At 47.9% G+C, this 21,853-nt stretch overlaps 1 protein-coding gene across 1 annotated transcript in view; it reads left to right on the top strand.

Moving 5' to 3' along the window:
- TMEM163 (transmembrane protein 163) overlaps window positions 1-21,853 on the top strand; it is a 206,080-nt gene that overhangs the window by 88,213 nt on the left and 96,014 nt on the right. The window contains exon 4 of the mRNA XM_083153815.1: window positions 12,673-12,764. Coding sequence (XP_083009941.1) covers window positions 12,673-12,764 — 92 coding nt within the window. The remainder of the gene's footprint in view (window positions 1-12,672; window positions 12,765-21,853) is intronic.

Here is a 21,853-nt window from a genome sequence, read left to right as displayed (position 1 = left end):
ACATCCGTCTGCGCCGGGTCCCGGCTCTCCCGTCCCGTTTACTGCTGCTAATGAAAAGTGACACTTGGAAAATGGCTGCCCCCATACCGCAGACGAAAAACTGTCTGTGGTATGGGGGCAGCTATTTTCCAAGTGTCACTTTTTGTATTAGCAGCACTGCGGCTGCAGCAGTACTAGCCGGGAGAGCTGGGACCCGGTGCACATAAAAGCGCCGGTGGCAGAAGGCAGCTAGTGAGTAATAATAGTCCCGCAGCCCCCCCGGCGCCCACATACCCGCAGTGCCTCCCCGCCACCGCGGGGGCTGCGGAACGATAGTTACGCCACTGCTGCTGCCCCTAATGCTACAGTGCAGCACCTGGCTCCTGTCACCCCCCTCTGCATCCTAAGTAGTGACACTGCATGCACAAACCTTATTATGGCCCTGAGAGCAAGCAACATTTGACAAAATGAGCCTGAAAAATCATACTATACCGTATAAATCTGTGTACAAGTGTACAAAAGTAAACTCTAAAGCCCCGTACACACGGGGGAGCCGGTGTTGAGCGACATGCTTAAGCACGAAACGTACAGCACACATCACTGCATACACACAATGTGCTGAGCAATCTGTGCAGACAGTGCTTACATTGGTTCTGGTGAGACGATGGAACTCTCTTCCCTCACCTTCCCCCCATATGTCACAGCCAGGGTGAGTGCTAGGGTGTTCGGCGTCTACCTGAAACCTCTAAATGTATGGTCGAGCTCACATACCTAAGAACAGAATAATGCCCCTAATTCAAATTATGCCCCACAGTGCAAATAACCCAACACCATCAGTCCGCGACTCTGGCACGATTATTTCAAATTACGTCCTTGACTTGTTTTCTGAGGAAGCCGCCGAACCCCTAAGGAGGCGGGGAAACGCGTCATTACCACAATATTTTTTCTCTTCTCCATTCTGCACTTTATCTCCGGAGTACAAGAGGACCGGCCCTTATACCTGCCAAAAAGATTTATGGAAAAACACTAAACTGACTGCTGCAAATACAGACATAAGGAAACCAAATCCGGGTCCATTTGGTACAGGTATAGGGAGGTCTCTCCCTTTTAATTTATTTATATATTTGTAACACTTGTTCACCTATAGAATGGGGTTTGGAAAACAAACTACACCCAAAATGTGTTAATTGTGACGATGCCTCCACCCAAGTTTTGTTTTATTTCTAATAGTCTTGGGAAACCCTAATACAATTAGCGCATAACATATACACTCAGTCAGTTAAATTGACATAAGGAAAAAATAAATATGAAGGATTTACTAAGCTGGAACTTATTATTTTACCGATATTGTCCATAAACTGGTACAACATAAAAATAATGCATTAACTTGTAACACATTTTTTTAGTTACTTAACTTCCTGGCTCTGCATATCAAAATGGCCACAGCAGATATTGATATCACAGTTCAATGCAATCACATTTTAGTCATACTTGCCTACTTTTAACGTCATCTCTCAGGGAGAAGCCCAGAGAGGCAACACGTTCAGGTGGGCAGGAGCAAGTCTGACATCATTTGCCCCCCATGCCGGAAATTCGCAGGCCGTGGAGTGGGGGCAGGGCTTAAATGACGCAAAATGCAGCGATTGCGTCATTTTAGCCCCGCCCCCTTTCCGCGGACCCACGATTTCAGGTAATTAAACCAGCGGGCAAGGGGGGAGCAAGGGCAATTAGCAGAATGCGGGAGATTTGCCCACCTTCCTGGGAGGCCGGGAGAAGGACCCAATTTCCGGGAGGCTCCCGGCCATTCTGGGAGGGTAGGCAAGCCTGATTTTAGTACCTGTATAAAGTACACATATTTGTTTGATATAAGAGTGTGAATGAATGATAACTGACTTTGCGTTGATATCTGACTGACTTGGATAACTGACTCCTTCAACCAAACTTGTTCTTGTACACTTATTTTGCCAAGGTAAAGGGTCCTGGACCCTATAAGATATAATACCTCACTCAAACCCCCACACACACGCTATAACACAGTTACTACTGTTGTAATCTATGAAACTCTAAAATACAGAAATAATGTAAATATTAAGATGTAAATAGTTCCCACACTTTGTTGCTGGCCAGACTCTCGTTGGTGCGCACATGTATTTATAGCAAATGGTTCTTTAAATTTTGATGAACCCGGGTTCAATGACACTATGGTTCTGAGTTTGAAGAAGTAAGAGTTGAAGGAAATAAAGTTACAAGGTTCCGTTCCTCGTTACTGTGCTACTGTCTATATAGCCTCCACTTGTAATATCAGTTAATATCCAACATTGGTAGTTACCAGATATGCTGCTAAAAGTTTCTTATGATGTTATCCAAAGGTATTAATCTCTTGTGTAAATAAAATCTCAGTATCAGGGCTGCTACTGTTCTTTTGTATAGTTGTGTAGACCTTGCTTAGAGCTTGGATTACTCTAGATGGGAGCTGGGCAGCACCAGCATATACAGATGTTAATGGATGCATCATGCAATGGGAGATCCTGAGAGATCACTGATATTAATGGGCCAGATTGTCTAAGCTTCAAAAGTGATAAAATGAAGAGTGATAAACAGCCAGCCAATCAGCTCCTGCCTGCCATGTCACAGACTGTGTTTGAAAAATGTCAGACAGGAGCTGATTGGCTGGCTGTTTATCACTCTCCATTTTAACACTTTTGAAGCTTAGAGAATTTGGCCCATTATTGTGAGGTAAATTCTCCTAGGCTATGAGTTATGACTGTGCTCCTGCACATAGGATATCTCAGTCTGTGACATAAAGCTACTTAGCCCTCAGATGCTGATGCTGTATGCAGGCTATATAACATATGACTAATGACTGAAAGGCTGTACGTCCACTATTAGTGATACGGATAATGTTATCTCCTCCCCAATGTTTAATAATGACTCTTTATAGCTGTCAATAATGTAGCTCTTTTCATAAAACACTTGTCCTGGCAGGGCCGAAACTAGGTGTTTCGGCGCCCGGGTCGGCAGTCATTTGGACGCCCCCCCCCCCACAAAAAAAAAAAAATCACTGCCTTGGGGTCAGAAGGTTAACTCCGGTTTAGGAAAGCCAATCCCGGGGCATTTTTTCAATCCCGGGATTCGGGATTGAAAAATGCTCAATCCCGGGATTCCCGGGATTGGCTTTCCTAATAAAAATACACCCTGGCTGCCCCACATTTACTTACGTTTCAGGGGCCAGCAGGGTTGCCAGGAGCCCGGTTGGTGGGTGGGACGACGGGTCATCCATGCTGCTGGCTGGGTGCGGGCTGGCGTGCTGGCTGGGTGGGCGAGCTGACGCGCTGGCTTCGCAGTTGGCGTGGTGGGCTTGCTGGATGTGCAGGCTTGCTGGCTGGGCGGGCGGGCTGGGCGGGCGGGCTGGGCGGGCAGGTGGGCTTGCTGGCTTCTTGCTGGCTGGGCGGGCGGGCTTGCTGACTGGGCGGGCGGTGCGGCATCACACTGCCGGGCGCAATCTCTGCCTGCACAGCGTGACCCCTGATCTCCGTCACGCTGCGCAGTGCAGCGTAGCTCAGACGCTGCCCGGCATTAGACTGCGCGCATGCGCGGTCTAATCCCGGGATTGGAAATTCCAATCCCGGGATTGAAATCCCGGCGTTTTGGAGGCCAAATCCCGGGATCCCGCCGATCCCGGGATTGGCCACCCTACTCCGGCTCCTAGCGCTGCCGGGCGGTGGGCGGGAGGCAGATTTTGAAAAGACTTGCCGGACGCTGATTGGCTGAATTCAGCCAATCAGCGTCCGGCAAGTCTTTTCAAAACCTGCCTCCCGCCCACCGTCTGGCAGCGCTAGGAGCCGGAGTTAACCCACCAGTCCCCGGGACCCCGCTAGGACCTGGCGTTAACCCACCAGTCCCCGGACCCCCGCTGCTCATCCCAGGGACCACGCTGCCGGGACACCAAACTAGCGCCCCCACCCTCCAGTGTCCGGTGCGCGTGACCCCCTAGCTACCCCCTAGTTCTGGCCCTGGTCCTGGGGTTACACCATTAATTGGTGATGCAGCCTCATGTCCCAGATTTGCTTAATGCTTAACTTAACTGTGACTGGAAGTCTACACAGTGTGGGTGCAGCTGCTGTAACTTACTAGCTGAGTGCTCGGCGTGGGCTGGAAGCATCCATGAACTGCAGTGTGATGAGTATCTCTGCAGCCTTGCCTCCTCTCTGGTCACTGGGCAGCTGTCACTTCTTATGTTGCCTCCTGATCCTGCTTTCTGTGGTCAGTGTACTGCATACCCTCTAACATCTGAAGGGCAGAAATCGGTACACATTCGGGAAGGGGGTGTGGCCACATGTTAAAGTGGGCGGGGTCAAAGCTGAAGTGGGCGTGGTCACACCCCCTTTCCGAATGTGTACTGTGCTTTTTTTTTTTTTTTAAGAGGACCCCCGTCCCCCACCCTGCAAAGAGCCCTTAGGATTGGCAGCTCTGCACATGTTGGGAGGGACAGGAGCTCTGACAGATCACACCACCTCCTCATCTGCAGGCTCACACAGCTACCATACTACATGCACAGATGTGTGCTTGCATGTATGTATGTCTGATCTGCCTTCCTGAAGGCAGCATGGATGCTGGTGGCTCCCAGGTGGCTGTCATATGCACCATTGCAGGAGCAACAGGCGTGGGTGTATGCAGGGAGGAGGATGTTTTGGGGACACTCCTTGCGTGGCTGGGGACATTGCAACTGATCAGGCAATGCGGGTTTGCCTGGGCTCACCCGGACAGATCTGTGAGCATCAGATACAGGGAAGCCCACAATGATTGCCAGACACTGTGTGTTACCTCACAGCTGCTGCTCCGTCCTGTGTGTGAGGCGGTGAGCAGACTGGGGAAGCTGTCAGTCCCTCCCCTGCTGCCTGACACTTGTGGCAGTGGCCTCTACTTCAGCCTCGCCTCCCTTCTAGTGTCCCTAGTGTCTACACGGCCAGCAGCAGCAAGCACCAAAAGACGCGTGTGACTGTGTGAGCAGGGGGAGGCGGGTCCTGCTCGTCCCTGCATGGCACCTTGGGAGATGAAGTCTTCCTGCCCAGCCACTCCCCCCTCTCAACTAACGCTGCCGGAAGAGCAGCAAATAGAACAGAACTCTAAAACTACAACTCCCAGAGTCAGGAGCCGGCTATCAAAAAATCGGTACATCGGTACACTTTGATTTTTGCCGGTACAGACCGCTAAAAAGCGGTACTGTACCGGCAGAATCGGTACAGTTGGAGGGTATGGTACTGTCACCAGCTGTACCTTAAGATGGATGCCTGCTGCTCCCCCAGACTTAGCAACTTCCATCCATCCGATCACTGTCAGCTTCCCTTCTCAGAACAGTTCTCCCATACAGGACATTACTAGAGGGCAGACTCTTGGCCAGTCTCTGCTGTAAATCAGGTAACCAAGGCGGCCCATTCACTGATGAGGTGACAGGACAGGAGCACAGCTGTTATCACTCCGATTACCTCAGGAAAGTTACCTCAGGCAAGTCCCTCCCCTCAGGGTGGAGCTGTTCTATTTATAGCTCTTGTTATCAGTTTCCCCTATGTCTCCTGCTCAGTCCACGTGCTCCCAGGGCAGCCGAGAGAGGGGGGGAGCGGGTACAAATTACCCGGGCCCAGGCTTGCTGGGGGGGCCCCGCAGGGGCCCTGGTCCGACCCCTCCCTTCCCCCTCCGTCCCGCCCGGGTAGCAACAGCAGCACACACTTCTACAGCATGTGCTGTGCATGTGTGCTGCTGCTGAGATTACAGTTTTTAGAGTTTTCTTTCACCCTACTTAAAACATTTTGGGGGAGTGGCCTAAGTGCGGGAGGTGCCCACACCTCCCACACTTAGGCCACACCCCAAAAATTTTACCGGGGCCCGGAATTCCTCTCGGCTGCCCTGCGTGCTCCCTCTTTACATATTACTCACTGCTCTTGGGCAGTCAGTATAACAACACTATAATATAAAACTCTATAGGTTTTTACATATTGAAATACTGATTTTCTAGTTCTAATCACTAATCAAGTATTTAATATATATATGAGCGTATGCCTCTACCTCCTGTAAAGTGGATTTGAATATCACCTACCCACTACCCAGTGGGCTAATATTCAATTTGGGACTTTAACAACAGTTGTTTATACAAACCTTTTTCATTTCCCATTTATCCTGCTGGGACAATCACTTTGGGGTTAACAAATCCACCCCAAACAGTGACTAATTACCAACTATCATTGGGGGCCAACTGTGTGCAATTATAGAATTTTTTGTGTACTTTTTATCTATTTTTACCTTCATATTTATGTGTAGTTTATCACTGGCCAGTGTATTTTAGTACAATAAATAACAGTTTTTTCTTTGTATACACATTGTTTCCAGCATGCTATATATATTATTTTTTTTTTTACGTCCCGGGGGCCAGCTCACGGCTGGCCAGCCAATCAGGCAGCAGCAGCTCTGATTGGCTCGTGAGACGCGAGCTGGGCCAGGTGTGTCTTATGAAATAGCTACACTGCTGAGTCTCGGATGCATGGGCCTGCTCTGATAGAGACAGCCGGGTTTTCGACTGCTCGGCACAGCTGTTCCTTTATGGCAAAGCAGGCTGCTGGCAGGGACAGACACAGTAGGGCAAGGTGACCGGAAGGAAGCGGAAACATTCCTCCTCCAAAATGGAACTGACAGAAAGCCCGAAGCGCGGCGAGTGCAGCGAGCCCTGCGATGGGATGCGCATTACTTCACAGGTATTACGCGTCCCCTCGCGGGGCTCGCTGCGCTCGCTACACTTCGGGCTCGGTGGCTCGCTGCCCTCGTCACACTATATAAAATCAACTCCACACCGGCGTGGATAGTGGGGATATGAAAAGGTCGGAGGACGCGTACCGCCGCCCCTCGCGGGCTCGCTGCGCTCGCCACACTTCGGGTTGGCGTCAATAGTGGGGTGGCGTTAACAATGGGGGGGCCATACAAAGAAAAATGGGGTCTAGGGGCCATTTATCATTGTACCCTATGTAAAATTGTGCTGATCACGTCGATCGCATCGCATGCCATTATAATGGCATGCGATGGACGCGATCAACGCGATTTTAACATTGACAGGTAATTTAACATTGATTCCTATGTAAAATTGTGTTGATCGCGTCGGTCACATCGCATGCCATTATAATGGCACGCGATAGACGCGATCAATGCGATTTTCTCTTTGCCGGCAATAAAGGCTGGTAATTGACAGAAAATCGCGTCCATCGCGTTGATCGCATACCTTAAGTACCTTAACTTAAGGTATGCAATTAACCCCGACGGCTGCTGTGCTAGTAAACAAGTACCGACTATGCTAATATGCAAAACACTGCGATTTTAGCCGATGGCGATGTGTGTGATATACCCTTTACATACGGAGTGATCCGGGCTTACTTTCTAAGTGATCTAGTTTATGTGTGTACAGGCCTTTAATGTCATAGAATAATATTTGTTTTGCAGTTATATATACTTTTGCAGTTTGTAAATAACTACTGGCCTTACAAGTAATCACTGAGAGCAAGAGATCTGAGATTGTGTAATGCACTGGACCCTTTCCACTCATACATATACAAAAATCTTATTACCCAAAGTTATAGCAGTATAAAACTGGGTCCAGTTCACTGGCATCACTTCACCTGTGAAGAGCCTGTCAGTGTCAGACACCATTGAACTTCATGGTCTCTGCACAAAGCAACGATATCTTAACGAGAACGGATCACTGATTTATTAAAGAATTCATCATTTATTCAGAACTGTGATTTTGAATGCAGTTAATAAGTAATCCCTTGTGGTTTGGGCAACAGCCAAATGCAGTATTCACCAGAGCTACTTAAATAAATGAATAAATTGTGATTGCTGCTTTTCCTGCCACAATAGGACTATTCTAAACATATCTAATGCTTTGTATTATTTGAGATTACCAGTTGTCTTCTTTTCTCATGGAACATGTCTAAAATTTTATTTTCATTTAGATACATATTTTGAGATATGAAATTTAAGGCATCAAACAAATAATTTAAGCTTTTTGTCATTTTTTGTTGGTCATACAGTAAGTATTTATATAATTTGGTATGCATGGACACATTTACAAGGCTGTAAATAAATGCATTTATAATTAGGTTCTCTTAGTCTCTGTTGTTGGTGTTATGAGGTAAAAGGTGCTTACCTCTGACTCCACCCACTTCCTGTACAGCAGGGTTGCTTACCCTCCCAGAATGGCTGGGAGGGTCCCGGAAATCGGGTTCCCCTCCTTGCCCCCTGGAAAGGCGGGCAAGCCTCCCAGAAAGCTGGCAGTCTCCTGCAACCTCCACCTCAGCGGGGGGGTCTTTTTGACCAAATAATGCAAATCCGTCATTGTAGTCCCGCCCACTGCTGTGCAATGCCTGATATATCGGCATTGCACTGTTAAGGGCATGGCCACGATGGAGCTGTCGCACTAGCTATGCCCCCAAATAGGACATCCCTTCTGTGGCTCCGCCCCCATCCCACCCCTTTACACTCCCGGCAGTGGTCCCAAATACCCCCGCCCCACCTCACTGAGCTGGCTTCCCTCTCCCGGAGAGAGAAGCCAGAAAGTATGCAAGCCTGTTGTACAGCCTTTCCTATGGGCGGTATTCAATGAGCCTGATTCGCCATGTTTTTATGGCGAATTTGTGCTGTTTGGCGAATTTGTGACTAAAACAGTGAATCACCCTATTCAATGACCAGATGGCGAATACATTTGAAGGTTTTTTTCGCCATGATTCACCGAGTAGCAATCGCTATCTTTTTATGGTGAAGTGGAATGTGAACTTTTAAAATAAAGTGTTTTGTTTTTTACATTTGGTGTCAAAAAATCAGGAATTTTATTCTGAGGAGGGGCATGCTATTTTTATTCATGTGCTGTAAGCACATGAATATATATTTAATTTAAAAAAATATATATATATTTTTTTTTTACACAGCAGCCAGCAGGGGGTGCCGGAGCCAAGCCGCTCATTAGATATTCATATATTCACTGCACCCGATCGCTACATATGCACGATCGGGTGTAGTGAATATACCCGGTCCCCTGCTGGCACCCCCGGGGGGCAGCCTGTGCTGCCTGGCACCCGGGGAGCCCACCTCCCCCCACATACGCTCTGGGGCAGGCAGAGAGAGATTTCCATCTCCCTGCCTGCCACCGTCCTCAGGCTCCCTGCGGCGTTCGCCGCAGGAGCTCATATTCGCCGGTCAGGGGCAGCGAGCCCCTGACTCGTTGAATACCGGAGCCGGCGAGGCTCCGGAACGTGGCGAATGTGCAGCGAATCCTAAACAGGATTCGCTGCACCTCGCCGGTATTCACATTGAATACCGCCCTATACCTCTTAACATGCGCTGTTTCTCCCGCCGGCATTGGCAAGTGTGTATGCACTTGCTGATGCCGACAAACCACTTGGTCCCTGCTGCTGCCAATATCACTGGGTGCAAACATAGCATGTTGTGAACCGAGCTACAGTACTTTATCATTATTCATTTGTAAAGAGTAGCCCCTGTAAATGCATGAGGAATGAGGATGTAATAACTATATCCACCATCCGTCTGCAAAATGTGGACCCTCTGACTACCTGCCATCCAATATGAGACTGGCCAGGCTTCATGCTAAGAATTGCAATATTGTGAAAAGTCTAGAATGATTTCCTTATGCATACAGTATGGGATAAATTTACTAAGATGGAAGGCCTATTGAAGATGTGATGTTGCCCATAGCAACCACTCAGATTATGGGGAAATTTACTAACGATCCTGCTAAAATAGGCGTATTCTTACACATTTACTATGCCGAAAATACGTGCATTCGTATACATATTAATTGAACATTTGTATTTATACGAATACGAATGTATACGCCATCGATAGAATACGACTAGGAATCACCATCCAAAAGAATAGTGATTCCTAATTTACTAAGCGGCTACATGTAATATACAGCTCTAATTGCCGCTAATTAGCGGGATACAGCCAGTAATTGCTGGTAAAACACGCCTGGAAAATATACTTCAGTTTCCAGGAGTACTTGGAAGACACCTGCACGAATCGAGTCAGATCCGTGCAGGCTTCAGTGTAAAAAAAAATGAAAAATAAATAAATAATAAAAAAAAATGGTGTGGGGTCCCCCCCATGGGCATAACCACCCTCAGGCTCAAAGAGCCGGTCCTGGTTTTAAAATATCAGGGAACAAACCAAATTAGGGGTTCCCTGTATTTTTTAAAACCAGCACCAGGCCCAAAGGCCGGTCCCGCTTCCCAAAATACAGGGGACAAATGACTAGGGGTCCCCCATATTTTGTGAACCAGCACCAGGCCCAACCAGCCAGCAGGGTAATGCCACAGCCGCCCCAGCCCCAGGATCCCTGCCCAGACTGACCAGTCAGGGGCTGAATGCTTTGGCTGTGTGGACTTGTATAAAAAGTCTCCCCTCGGCTGTGGGATTAGCCTGCTGGCTGGTTGGGCCTGGTGCTAGTTCTTGAAATACGGGGGACCCCTAGTAGTTTCGTCCCCCTTATTTTGGGAACCAGGACCGGCCCCAAATTTAAAATGATTTATTTATTTTTTTCTATTTTTTTTTACACTGCAGCCTGCACGGATCTGCTTGATCCATGCAGGCTGCCGACTCGTATTTGTATTTCGCGGCCGTATATACCAATTCGTATCGGCCAGAATATGACTGGCGACACCATCGTCCAAATACGAATTAGTAAATAGGGCAGATTAGTAAATCTGCCCTACAGTATTTACGAATCGTATTTTGACAAAAATACGGCAGTTGCCAGTCGTATTCATTCGTATTACGTAGAGATGGGCGCCGGGGCGGAAGATTTGGATTTGCCGCTGGGATATGGATTTGGCTTTGTCAAGCAGCGGTGAAAGGCTTTGCATTTGGATTTCTCTGTCAAAAATGGTCAAAAACACCCAAATCATTTAATTTTTGTGGGTTTTTTTTGTCCCTAGATTAATAGTAACCTCAATAACATTAATTTCCAGCCCTTTCCAGACAATTTTGACCACTTTACAGCTCACAATGTTCATTCAATTTAGGCCAAGGTCTGCAGCAAGCTGGCTGGTTATTAACACACGGAACTTCTGACAGTATCAGTATGGTGTATTGGGGTGCAGTACACAAAAACAATAAAGAAGAGCAAATTAGTTTTTTTAAATGTGCAGCTTGTATAACACTGCGTGGAGGCAGAACAATCACACATGAAACTTCTGACAGTAGTATATGGTGTATTGGATTGCAGTGCAGCACACCACACACCACAATGAAAAAAAATAATGAAAAGCTGACTGACAGCCTGCCTGTGTACTGTACACCACTACACTGATGGACAGCCTCTGCCCTATGCGCACTGACACAGCCTGCCTAAAACACGACCAGTACAATAACCCAGCACAAACCCTTCTGCACAGCACAAACCCCTCTGCACTGCACAACTCCCCTCTGCATAGCACAAACCCCTCTGCACTGCACAACACCCCTCTGCACTGCACAACACCCCTTTGCACTGCACAGCACCCCTCTGCACTGCACCCCTTTGCACAACACGCCCAGACCCCTGCACTGCAGAGCTGTGCACAGCTTGTGGAAGCGTGCTCAGGAAATGGCGCCAAATTGAAATTCTCACGAGTTTCTGAACAAAGCTGGAAACTCGCGGCTCCCAGACGGCTGGGGGGGCCTATGTTTGGAACGGTTCATCTCTAGTATTAAGAATACGAATACAACTGAGTCGTATTCATATTGTTAGTAAATATCCCCCTATATCTATTATCTTCTAGTAGGTGCTAAATAAATAAGAAGTACAATCTGATTGGTTGCTATTGGCAACATCCCATCTTCAATAGAACTAACATCTTAGTAAATTTCCCCCCATGTTTCACACAAAGCATGCACACAGATTTACTATTAATATATTCATAGTCATGTGATCACCGATGTACTAATTTTTATTATTTTGCTAGTAAATATTTATATTGCACACAAATATTACAGATAATATTTTAGTCATTCGCATCAGTCCATGCTGCAGTGGAGTTTACAATTCTTTATCATTTTGCACATGCATACATTCTATTATGTACTACTGTCAGAAACCAATGAATCTACCAGTATGTTTTTTGGATTATGGGAGGAAACCAGAGTACCTGGAGGAACCAAAAAACTGGGGAAGGGGGGGGGGGGGCACACATACATACTTCACACAGTTAGGGCCTTGTTTGGCAGTGTACTTTGACCCCAGCTACCTTATGCCATCCACTTATGTAATTGCTGTATGTCCCACCTCATTTGGGGTGTGGTACAGGGTTCCGACTGTCGGGATCCCGACAGTCATTAGCCCGACGACGGGATCCCGACTGTCCAGACAGTGTGGCAAGTGCAACAAAGCCCCTTGCGGGCTCGTGCGCTCACCACGCTACGGGCACAGTGGCTCACTACGCTCGCCACCTATTCTATTCTCCCTCTATGGGGGTTGTGGACCCCCACGAGGGAGAATAGCCGGTGGCCGTCGGGAACCCGTCTGTCGGTGTTTTAACAGTCGGGGGCCCGACATTGGGTAAATGACTGTCGGGCACCCCCCCATATGTATGGGCCTATAGAACCCTTTGTTTCAAGCTACCGACATATGTTTAAGTAGTTCTTTGTTTTATTTTTTAGTTTGATGCTGTTCTGGATGTTTTTTCATCTGTGATCGTCTTATGGCGCTACAGTAATGCTGCTGCTGTACACTCAGCCCACAGAGAATACTTGTGAGTACCAATTGCATCATTTCTTTTAAATTGTTGATTGAATAGTATTGGATCATTGTCATTATTTTGTTCAAAACAATGCACAGGTTTGTAATATTTAATGTTTTGTTGTAATCTACTTTCTCTTTAGTGTGTTGATATGATATATAACTGCAGTATGTAGAACAGACTAACTCAGGTCATGCCCAGTAGTAGTAACAATGACCAAGGAAAAGGAAGCCATTGTGGTTTGCGAAAGATGTAGCAAGTATTGTGAAAGCAAAAAAGTTGGCCTTTAAGAAATTTAAGCAGACGCAGAATAATGAGGACAAAGAGGTGTATCTTGTTAGACCGAAGGAGGCTATGAAGGTACTCAGATGCGAAAAAGCACAGGCTGAAGAGAATATGGCCCAGTTAGTGGGTAGGGGGGGTGGGGGGACTTTTTTTAGGCATATAAGGAAAGGAGAAAATAAAAAAGTGGAATAATAAGACTAAAGACAGAGAGTGGAAGTCTTCTTGAGGGGGACAATGTAATAGCAGATTATATTAATAATTATTTCTGCTCAGTATTCACTGCTGAAAGAGAGGGGAATTGGCCACAGTTAAGTTGCAAGTATAGTCAGAAAACTGAGGGAGAAAAAAGTACATTTACAGAGGAGAAAGACCTCACAGAACTCTCAAAACTGAAAGTGGATAAATCAATGGGGCCAGATGGGATACATCCAAGGATACTAAAAGAGCTTAAAGGGGAGCTGGTAAAACCAATAACAAAATTATTCAACCAGTCACTAGCTACTGGAGTAATCCCAGAGGAATGGAAAACAGCGAATGTAGTCCCACTGCACAAAAGGAAGAGGTAAGCAACTATCGACCAGTGAGCCTTACATCAGTAGTAGGGAAATTGATGGAAACAATCTTAAAACAAAGAGTTGTAGAAAATCTCAAAACCAGCAATTTACAGGATCCGAAACAGCATGGGTTTACTGGGGGAAGATCATGTCAAAAAGATCTTATTGACTTTTTTGACTGGGTGACTAAAGTAATAGATCAAGGTGGGGCTGTAGATATAGCTTATCTAGACTTTAGTAAGGGTTTTGACACTTTCCCACATTGCAGACTGTTAAATAAACTTAAAGCTTGGGATTGGATTTTAAGATAGTTGAATGGATAAGAGCGTGGTTGCAGTATAGAAAACAGAGAGTTGTAGTAAACGGAGTACAGTCAAAGGAGGGAAAGGTTACAAGTGGAGTACCCCAGGGATCTGTACTTGAACCAGTGCTTTTTAATATCTTTATTGGTGATATTGCAAATGGAATTGAGGGTAAAATGTGCCTTTTTTCAGATGACACAAAGGTATGCAACAGAGTAGACACACCAGGAGGGGTAAAAAAATGTTTGATGATCTAGGTAGATTAGAGGAATGGTCAAGAGCATGGCAACTAAAGTTTAATGCCAAAAAATGCAAAAGAATGCACTTGGGTCTCAAAAATCCAAAGACTAAATATAGTATAATGGCACTATAATGGAAACTACTGAGGAATAGAGGGATCTAGTTGTCACTATTTCAGGGGACTTAAAGGCAGGTAGGCAATGTAACAAAGCAATGAAGAAGGCAAGTCAGATGCTTGGTTGCATAGGGAATGGTATCAGCAGTAGAAAGAAAGAAGTAAAATGCCACTGTATAGGTCATTGGTACGACCTCATCTAGAGTACTATGTTCAGGTCTGGGGGCCATATCTCCAGAAGGATCTAAATACATTAGAGACTGTACAAAGAAGGGCAACTAAAATGGTGCATGGCCTACAACACAAAACGTACCAGGAAAGACTAAAAGATCTTAATATGTATACTTTAAAGCAGAGAAGGGAAAGGGGGGACATGATAGAAACCTTCAAATATATCAAGGGCTTTAACAAAGTACAGGTGGGAGACATTCTTCACAGGAAGAAGAGCAGCAGAACAAGAGGACATGCACTGAAACTAGAGGGAGGAAGATACAGATGTTTAAAAAAGGGGCAGACTAGACGGTACGCGTCCTTGTGACCTGTTCATACCACCACTATCCATGTCGGTTGGGAGTTGACTTTATAAAGTGTGGTGAGCGCAGCGAGCCACCGAGCCCCATGAGGGGACACGAAAAACGAACCCGACGCGCTTACTTGACGTGTATTCCCTGTCCCCTCGCAGGGCTCGTTTTCCATGTCCCCTCGCGGCGCACGCTGCGCTCGCCACACTTTATAATATCTACTCCACGCCGACGGGGATAGTGGGGGTATAAACAGGTTGGGAGGACGCGTACCGCATCCCCTCGCGAGGCTCGCTGTGCTCGCCACCCTTCAGGCTGACGTGGATAGTGGGGGTGTACTAAATCACATTGCAGATTGAATCATATGCAAAACGTATGCAAATATTGGTGCAATTTGCATACAATTGCCGCCGTGACACTACACAAGTATCAACTGGATAAGCACAGGGCTTAAAGTGGTCATGCAGAGGGGGGGGGAACTCATTTCTCTATGCCACCTAATTCCCCTTCCCCCATTAGGCAGAGAAAGGGCTAATGGTAGCGTTTTTGGCATCCCCCTGCAAAATAGAATGCTTTTCTGTGAGAATTACTGTGCAGGACCAAGGTGGAGATTAAAATGTTCCACGTCACCATTAGCCATTAAAGGTGGTGGAACTCAGTTCCACCCCGTTCCCCCTCACTTCATCCCCTGGATAAGCATATAGCACAATATGCCTGATTCTGAGCCACACATGTCCAAATGCAGTTACATTCTGAAAGCAAAGAATTAATGGAATGCTAATGTAACTTTGCACACGCCCTGATCCGTATGTACATTATGGGGGAAATTTACTAAAGGAAATTTGTAAAAAAAATAGGTGTATTTGTATCCAGAAATACACTTATTTTTGACATTTACTATTCCGAAAATACGGCAATTCGTATACATATTGATAGCACATCAATACGAATACGAATTGCCGTATTTTCGGGATAGTAAATGTCAAAAGTAAGTGTATTTCTGGATACAAATACACCTATTTTTTTTACAAATTTCCTTTAGTAAATTTCCCCCTATACGTAGGAGCGGCAACAGCCATTATAATTTTCACAGGAAATTACACCTAACCCGTGCCATGAACAAGGTATAAGGATATAGATGTTCCTTCGGCATAAACGCGATCCATATGGCTATGCACTAATGACAAGGCCATTACATACCGTAGGGACAATTGAGCAGAATTAGGGAATGTGGCTTAGAGATAAGGGGGTCTGACCTCACAGGAAATGACAAACTCATGACCCATACACCAATTATCCGTCATGCTGGAGGCTTGTCCAGTGCTCCAGGAGTTGCCGGCCAGCCACAGCCTCTCTCCGTAGCCCCTGTCTTAGCTGTCACCATGTGGATGACTAACACATGTGTCCACTATCCATTCTTCGTGGCTTGACAGCAGTGTCCAAGTTTCCCTCCAAACCTGCCCCTGCTCGCAGGACACTAAGGCTTATGTTGGGATAGTGTGACAGTCCCAGAAAAATGGGACTGCCCCACTGAATTCGGGACACTTGGGAGGAATGTTCAAACAGATTTATCTCTTCTATGTGTACGTAGAGTTTCCACCCAAAAACTCCACTCTTAGCGGTGGAGAGAGATGCACTTGACTGCATGAAGATAGGTCTAGATGGGTATTTTGGCTACAGCGCAGGCACAGTACGCCATCATTTGCTAGATGTTCTCCAACCTGCGTGCAACAGCAGTCAAGACCATTGTGTTTATTATCACACTAGGTGATTCATCGCACCCTACGGGCGCTCTTCACACCGGTGTAAGGGGCTGCGCCCCCTTAATTTGTGAACGTTTGTATTGTGTGAAATATGGTTAGAATTGTATTAAAGATGGCCTGTATTGCAACTTGAGTTATAGGTGAAATGTGTTAAATAGAGAGCATATGATTTGGAAGGGGGTGTGTATTGTTTTGTTTAATTAAAAAGCGGTTACAAAGTAAGATGCACATTGATAGTGTGGATGGGACAGTGACATTTGTGGGTGTGGGGGTGTGTGCGTGTGTGTTATTTAGGTGTGTGTGTGTGCAATGGTATAGTAGGGTTTTTTGAGTCAGCGGCTCCCCACTGGCGAAGGTCACTACACAGGAAATCAGGAGGCTGGGTAGTGATAGGGGGGTGTGGCATAAGGGGGACTAAAGAGGAGGGTGGGGGACACTGTGCAGCTTCTGCCAGTGGGTGAGGGTCCAACGTGGCAGCACAGGAGTACAGGACGGTGGCCCTGAGTCAGTGTCTCCTCCTACTGGGTGGAAGTTAGGGTGCATGATAGCAGGAGGCGGGCGGTAAAGCATAATAGGGGAATGTGGGCAACACAGGGTGAGTGGGTCCCCACTGGCGGAAGTTATGGGGCAGGAGAACAGAAGGCAGGGCAGTGATAGGGGTGTATGGGCATGAGGGGTAGTAAAGGTTTTTGGCGGTTGCAGAGTAGGGATGGCCATTGGTGCAGACGCCATCGATGGTTGGTATTGATGGCGATTTTGCACCCTGCCATCGATAGCAGTAAAATAGCGAGAGGGGGGGCCGCGAATCGCGGGAAGGGGGTGTGCTGTGAATCGCGGGAGGGGGGGGCATGGGGGGGCGTGAATCACGGGAGGGGGGGTCACGGGGGGCCCCGTGAATCCCAGGAGGGGGGGTTGTGGGGGTCCGCAAATTGCGGGAGAGGGGGGTTGTGGGGGTCTGCGAATCATGGGAGGGGGTCTGTGAATCGCGAGAGGGGGGGTCATGTGGGTCTGCGAATCGTGGGAGGGGGGGTCTTGGGGGTCCGCGAATCACGGTAGGGGGGTTGGGGGGGACTGCCGTGAATCGCGGGAGGGGGCGCGGGGGGGACGGATGACCGCGAATCGTGGGAGGGGGGGTCGCAGGGGTGTGTGTGTGTGTGTGCCGCTCACCTACACCATGGTGGGCATGTACTGTAGCCCTGGCTGGGCTAGGGGGATGTTAGGGGGATGGTGGTTTGTGTATAATGCTGGGTGGGAACTTTGTGTGTATGACACTTGTCTTTTCCCTAGGGGGGGCGGGTTTGTGTATAACGTTGGGCAGGAACGTCATACACACAGGGGATGAGTGACAGATCTGGCTAAATATATAAGAGATGACCATTTCAAAGTCATATGGGTGCTTTATTCCATATTATATATGTATTTATAATAAATACTGAAGCAATGATATTCAATATCCATTATAAGTGATGACATTAAAATTATTTTTTTTTATGCAGATATTATTAAAAAAATATACATATTATTTCTGTCACTTGTGCAATATATAGATAGATCATCTCAATATAATGTACAGTAGATGCAGTTTAGCTTTTTCTGTCATAAGTCTACACACGTGACGTGCTATTTCATGTGCTTTGTAAGAAATAGGTTTAGACTTGATGAAGATAATGAAAATGTTAATAAGTAATTGTGTGTGTAGATACGGAATAAGATCAGTTATATTCGCTGTGAGTCAGGGCCTTTTATACTCATTATTCTGCTGCTACTGAGAGCACGTCACTTGCTTGAGATAATGAACTGACTGTGGATTCTAACGAATATTTAATGAGTCGCCCTCGGTTGCTAGGGAAAGTGTTATACAGATAGCGCAGGGCTTGTCTTTGCTGGGGATGGCGGAGGACTCGCCACCCGCCATCCCCCGCCCCGCGCCATCTGTATGTCGGAAGGGGACGCGCGTGCACGAGGTGCACGCGCGTCCCGTTCCGACGGAGCTTTTGCCCGGGTCCCCGCCGGCTTCCCCGGGTCCCCGCCGGTCCACACCGCCCCCCCGCAGCCCCCCGCAGCCCTGCCCGTCTCCCTGAAGCTGGAGACGGGCAGGACTGCACCCGCCGCGCCGCCTCGCCGCCCGGCTATTGAGACGCTCGTGCGTGGGAGACGCACGAGCGTCTCATTCAGCCAGAGCGCCAGATTGCTGGCGGATCGCCAGGGACACGGTCCTGGCGCTCCGCCAGCAATAACAAGCCCTGCTCCATCTGTATGTGCTAATGGGACTAAAGGGGTGTACACACGGAGCGATCCCTCTAAGCGATTTTGACTACATAGTAAAGGTTAGTAAATCTCCCTATAATATCCCTTAGTAAAAAATAGTTGCCAGGCAAGAATATTTTGACTAGATCGCTGGCTGTCTAGTCAAAATTGCTGGTATTCACTCAGTTGCGTAAGTTCGTTCACATCGCCTGGAGGCAAAATAAAAGTTCCCCCCCCCCCCCCCCCCCTCATAGAAAAAAGAGAGAAAGGGAGTGAGAGAAAGGAGAGAGAGAGAGATTGAGATTCGTGGAGAAACAAGAGTGTGAAAGAGGGGGCTTCATAGACTTACCCTCAAAGGCTGCCGCATCTCCCTCCCAGCTCCCGGCTTTTAGATGACAGCTGCCGCCTGCCTACTTCAGTGACAGTCACACTAGCACACTGGCTGTGGACTGTCTGACGCCCGACTCCTAGCTCTTTATCGCTTGCTCAGGCTGACTTTAGCCCCAGCCAGGTGACAGAGAGGAGCAGCAACACGGGCGCTGCACACATGGCTATGGTGGAGGGGGGAGCAACCCGAACACAGAATACTGGGGCGCCCGCCCGCACCACTATTCACAAGAATACGGGGCCACCTGCCCACGCCCGCCCGCTGACCCGTGCTGCTGCAAAACATAGCCGCATCGCTATGAGTAAGATAAGTGCGGCAGGCGGCAGCAGCACTAAGCGGAACAATGGAGGCAATGGAGCCAGTGCACCCATGTAAGCCTGGCGCCCGGCGGCAAATGACTCCATTGCCTCCGGGAGTTCCGCCACTGTATTCACTGCTGAGGGAGATATTCACTAGGCGACCTGCAATGAATACCAACCAAGTATGTTAATTCTAGTATAGTCAAAATTGCCCATAGACAAAATCGCTTAGTCAAAATCGCTGGTGCATTTAGACAAATCGCTTAGTCAAAATCTGCCCCGTCATCGCTGGTCCCCACCGCTGCCCCGAAACCCCCCACCCCAACTCTGCCCATCTCCCTGAAGTGGAGAAGGGCAGGTTACCACCGCCCAGCCGCCGAGACTTGGACACGCATGCGCGTGAGACGCACGCGCGCTCCAGTCTGATGGAGTCCCTCTCCGCTGGCGCTCGCCAGCGGGGACGTTCTGGCAAGCGGCGGGCAAGCATGAGAGGGGCTCCATCTGTATGTTAGTCTGATCCACCGGATTGGACGACATACTGTATTGTCTAGTCTGTACCCAGATTTAGTCTCACCCCCCTGTGTCTCTTGGCTTCTTTCCCACCTTGTGACTCTTAGCCAACTTCTCAGCTTCCTTTACCACCTTGGGTTTCTTAGGCTCAGATGATCCCACCCTGTGCCTCACAGCCTCCTTGTCAATCCTTTGTCTCTCAGCCTCCTTCCCCATCCCATGTCTCATACCCTCCTTCTCCATCCTGTGTCTCATAGCCTCCTTTCCCACCATCTATCTCTCAGCCTCCTTCCCTACCCTATGTCTCACAGTCTCTATACCCACTCTGTGTCTATCAGACTTCATCCCCACCCTCTGTCTCTCAGCCTCAGAGTCTCCTTCCACACCCTGTGTCTGTTAGACTTTATTCCACCCTGTGTGTCTCGGGTGTGGTATAGGGTTCCGATAGTCGACATCCCGACAGTCATTAGCCCGATGTCGGGATCCCGACTGGCCGGAGTCAGACCCCCACTAGGGAGAATAGCCAGTGGCCGTCGGGAACCCGTCTGTCTGGGTTTTAACAGTCGGGATCCCGACGTCGGGTAAATGACTGTCGGGATCCTTACTGTCGGGACCCTGTCCGGCACCCGTGTGTCTCAGCCCCCTTCCCCATCGTGGGTCTTTTAGCTTCACACAGCTACCCCCCTCCCCATGTCACAGAGGACACATGAACTGGTATCCCAGGATTCTCGAGGGGTGGAATCTTGGGGCTCAGTAGAATTTTCCCATTTGTACCTCCTTGTTGCCTAACCAACCTTTAGCCAATCATTTCACAGGTTTACTCACTGCAATACATAGAACTTAAATTGATGAGGAAGCCTCAGCGAGGTAATGACCTGTTTTCAAGACACAAAATCTAATCTATGCAGACTATGTACTATTAAGCTTAAACAATAGGGGTGTGCACCCAGACATTTTCCGGTTTTGTGTTTTGGTTTTGGTTTTGGATCTGGTTCTCTGTGTTTTAGATCTGGATTGGTTTTGACAAAACCACCCTTGTGGTTTTGGTTTTGGATCTGTATCTTTTTTTTCCCCCAAACTAATCAAAACAACTTATTTTGTTTTGTTCTTACAGTATTATTAACCTTAGTAACATTAATTTACACTTAATTCCAGTCTATTCTTAACACCTCACAGCTCACAATATTGTTTTTAGACCAAAAGGTTGCTCTGAGGTAGCTGGATGACTAAGGTAAGTAACACACGTGGAAGGCACACACACTGGACTGATATGGCACACTTAGCATCACTGCTGGACTGATATGATACACTTAGCAGCACCCTTGGACTGATACAGCACATGTAGCAGTACCCCGGATACTGCACACTTAGCAGTACTCCTGGACTGATACAGGCCAGTTGACAGCACCTCATGTCTGATACGGCACAATGGGCAGTACCCCTGGACTGATATGACAAATTTAGCAGCACCTCTGGAATTATACAGCACACATGGCGGCACCCTTGGAATTATATGGCGCACATGGCAGTGTCCCAGCTGCTGGGCGGTCGGCCGCCTGCAAATGACTCACTTCAGCTGCTAATTTGGTTGGTTAAGCCCCTTTTTTACCGGGGCCTGGCGGCGCTGTCGGAGGCCCTGAGTCTGCAGCAAAATCCCCTCCCCCCCCTAAAAAAACCACTTTTTAAAAAATATTTTTTTTTAAATCCCCCCACAGCAGCCCATTTGTAATGCCCCTTAGCAGTCCTACATAGTTGTCCCCCATAACAGCCCCCAGATTTCCCATAGCTGCCCCCAGTGTTGGACTGGCTGACAGGGGTACAGAGGACACCCCCGTTGGGCCCCACTGCTTGGGAGGGGAGGGGGGGGCAACTCCAAT

Source organism: Crinia signifera, chromosome 7, assembly GCF_055691185.1.
Source record: "Crinia signifera chromosome 7, ASM5569118v1, whole genome shotgun sequence".
In the NCBI taxonomy this organism is placed as follows: domain Eukaryota; kingdom Metazoa; phylum Chordata; class Amphibia; order Anura; family Myobatrachidae; genus Crinia; species Crinia signifera.
The sequence above is the reverse complement of the archived record's forward strand: the minus strand, read 5'-3'. Positions and strand labels throughout refer to the sequence as shown.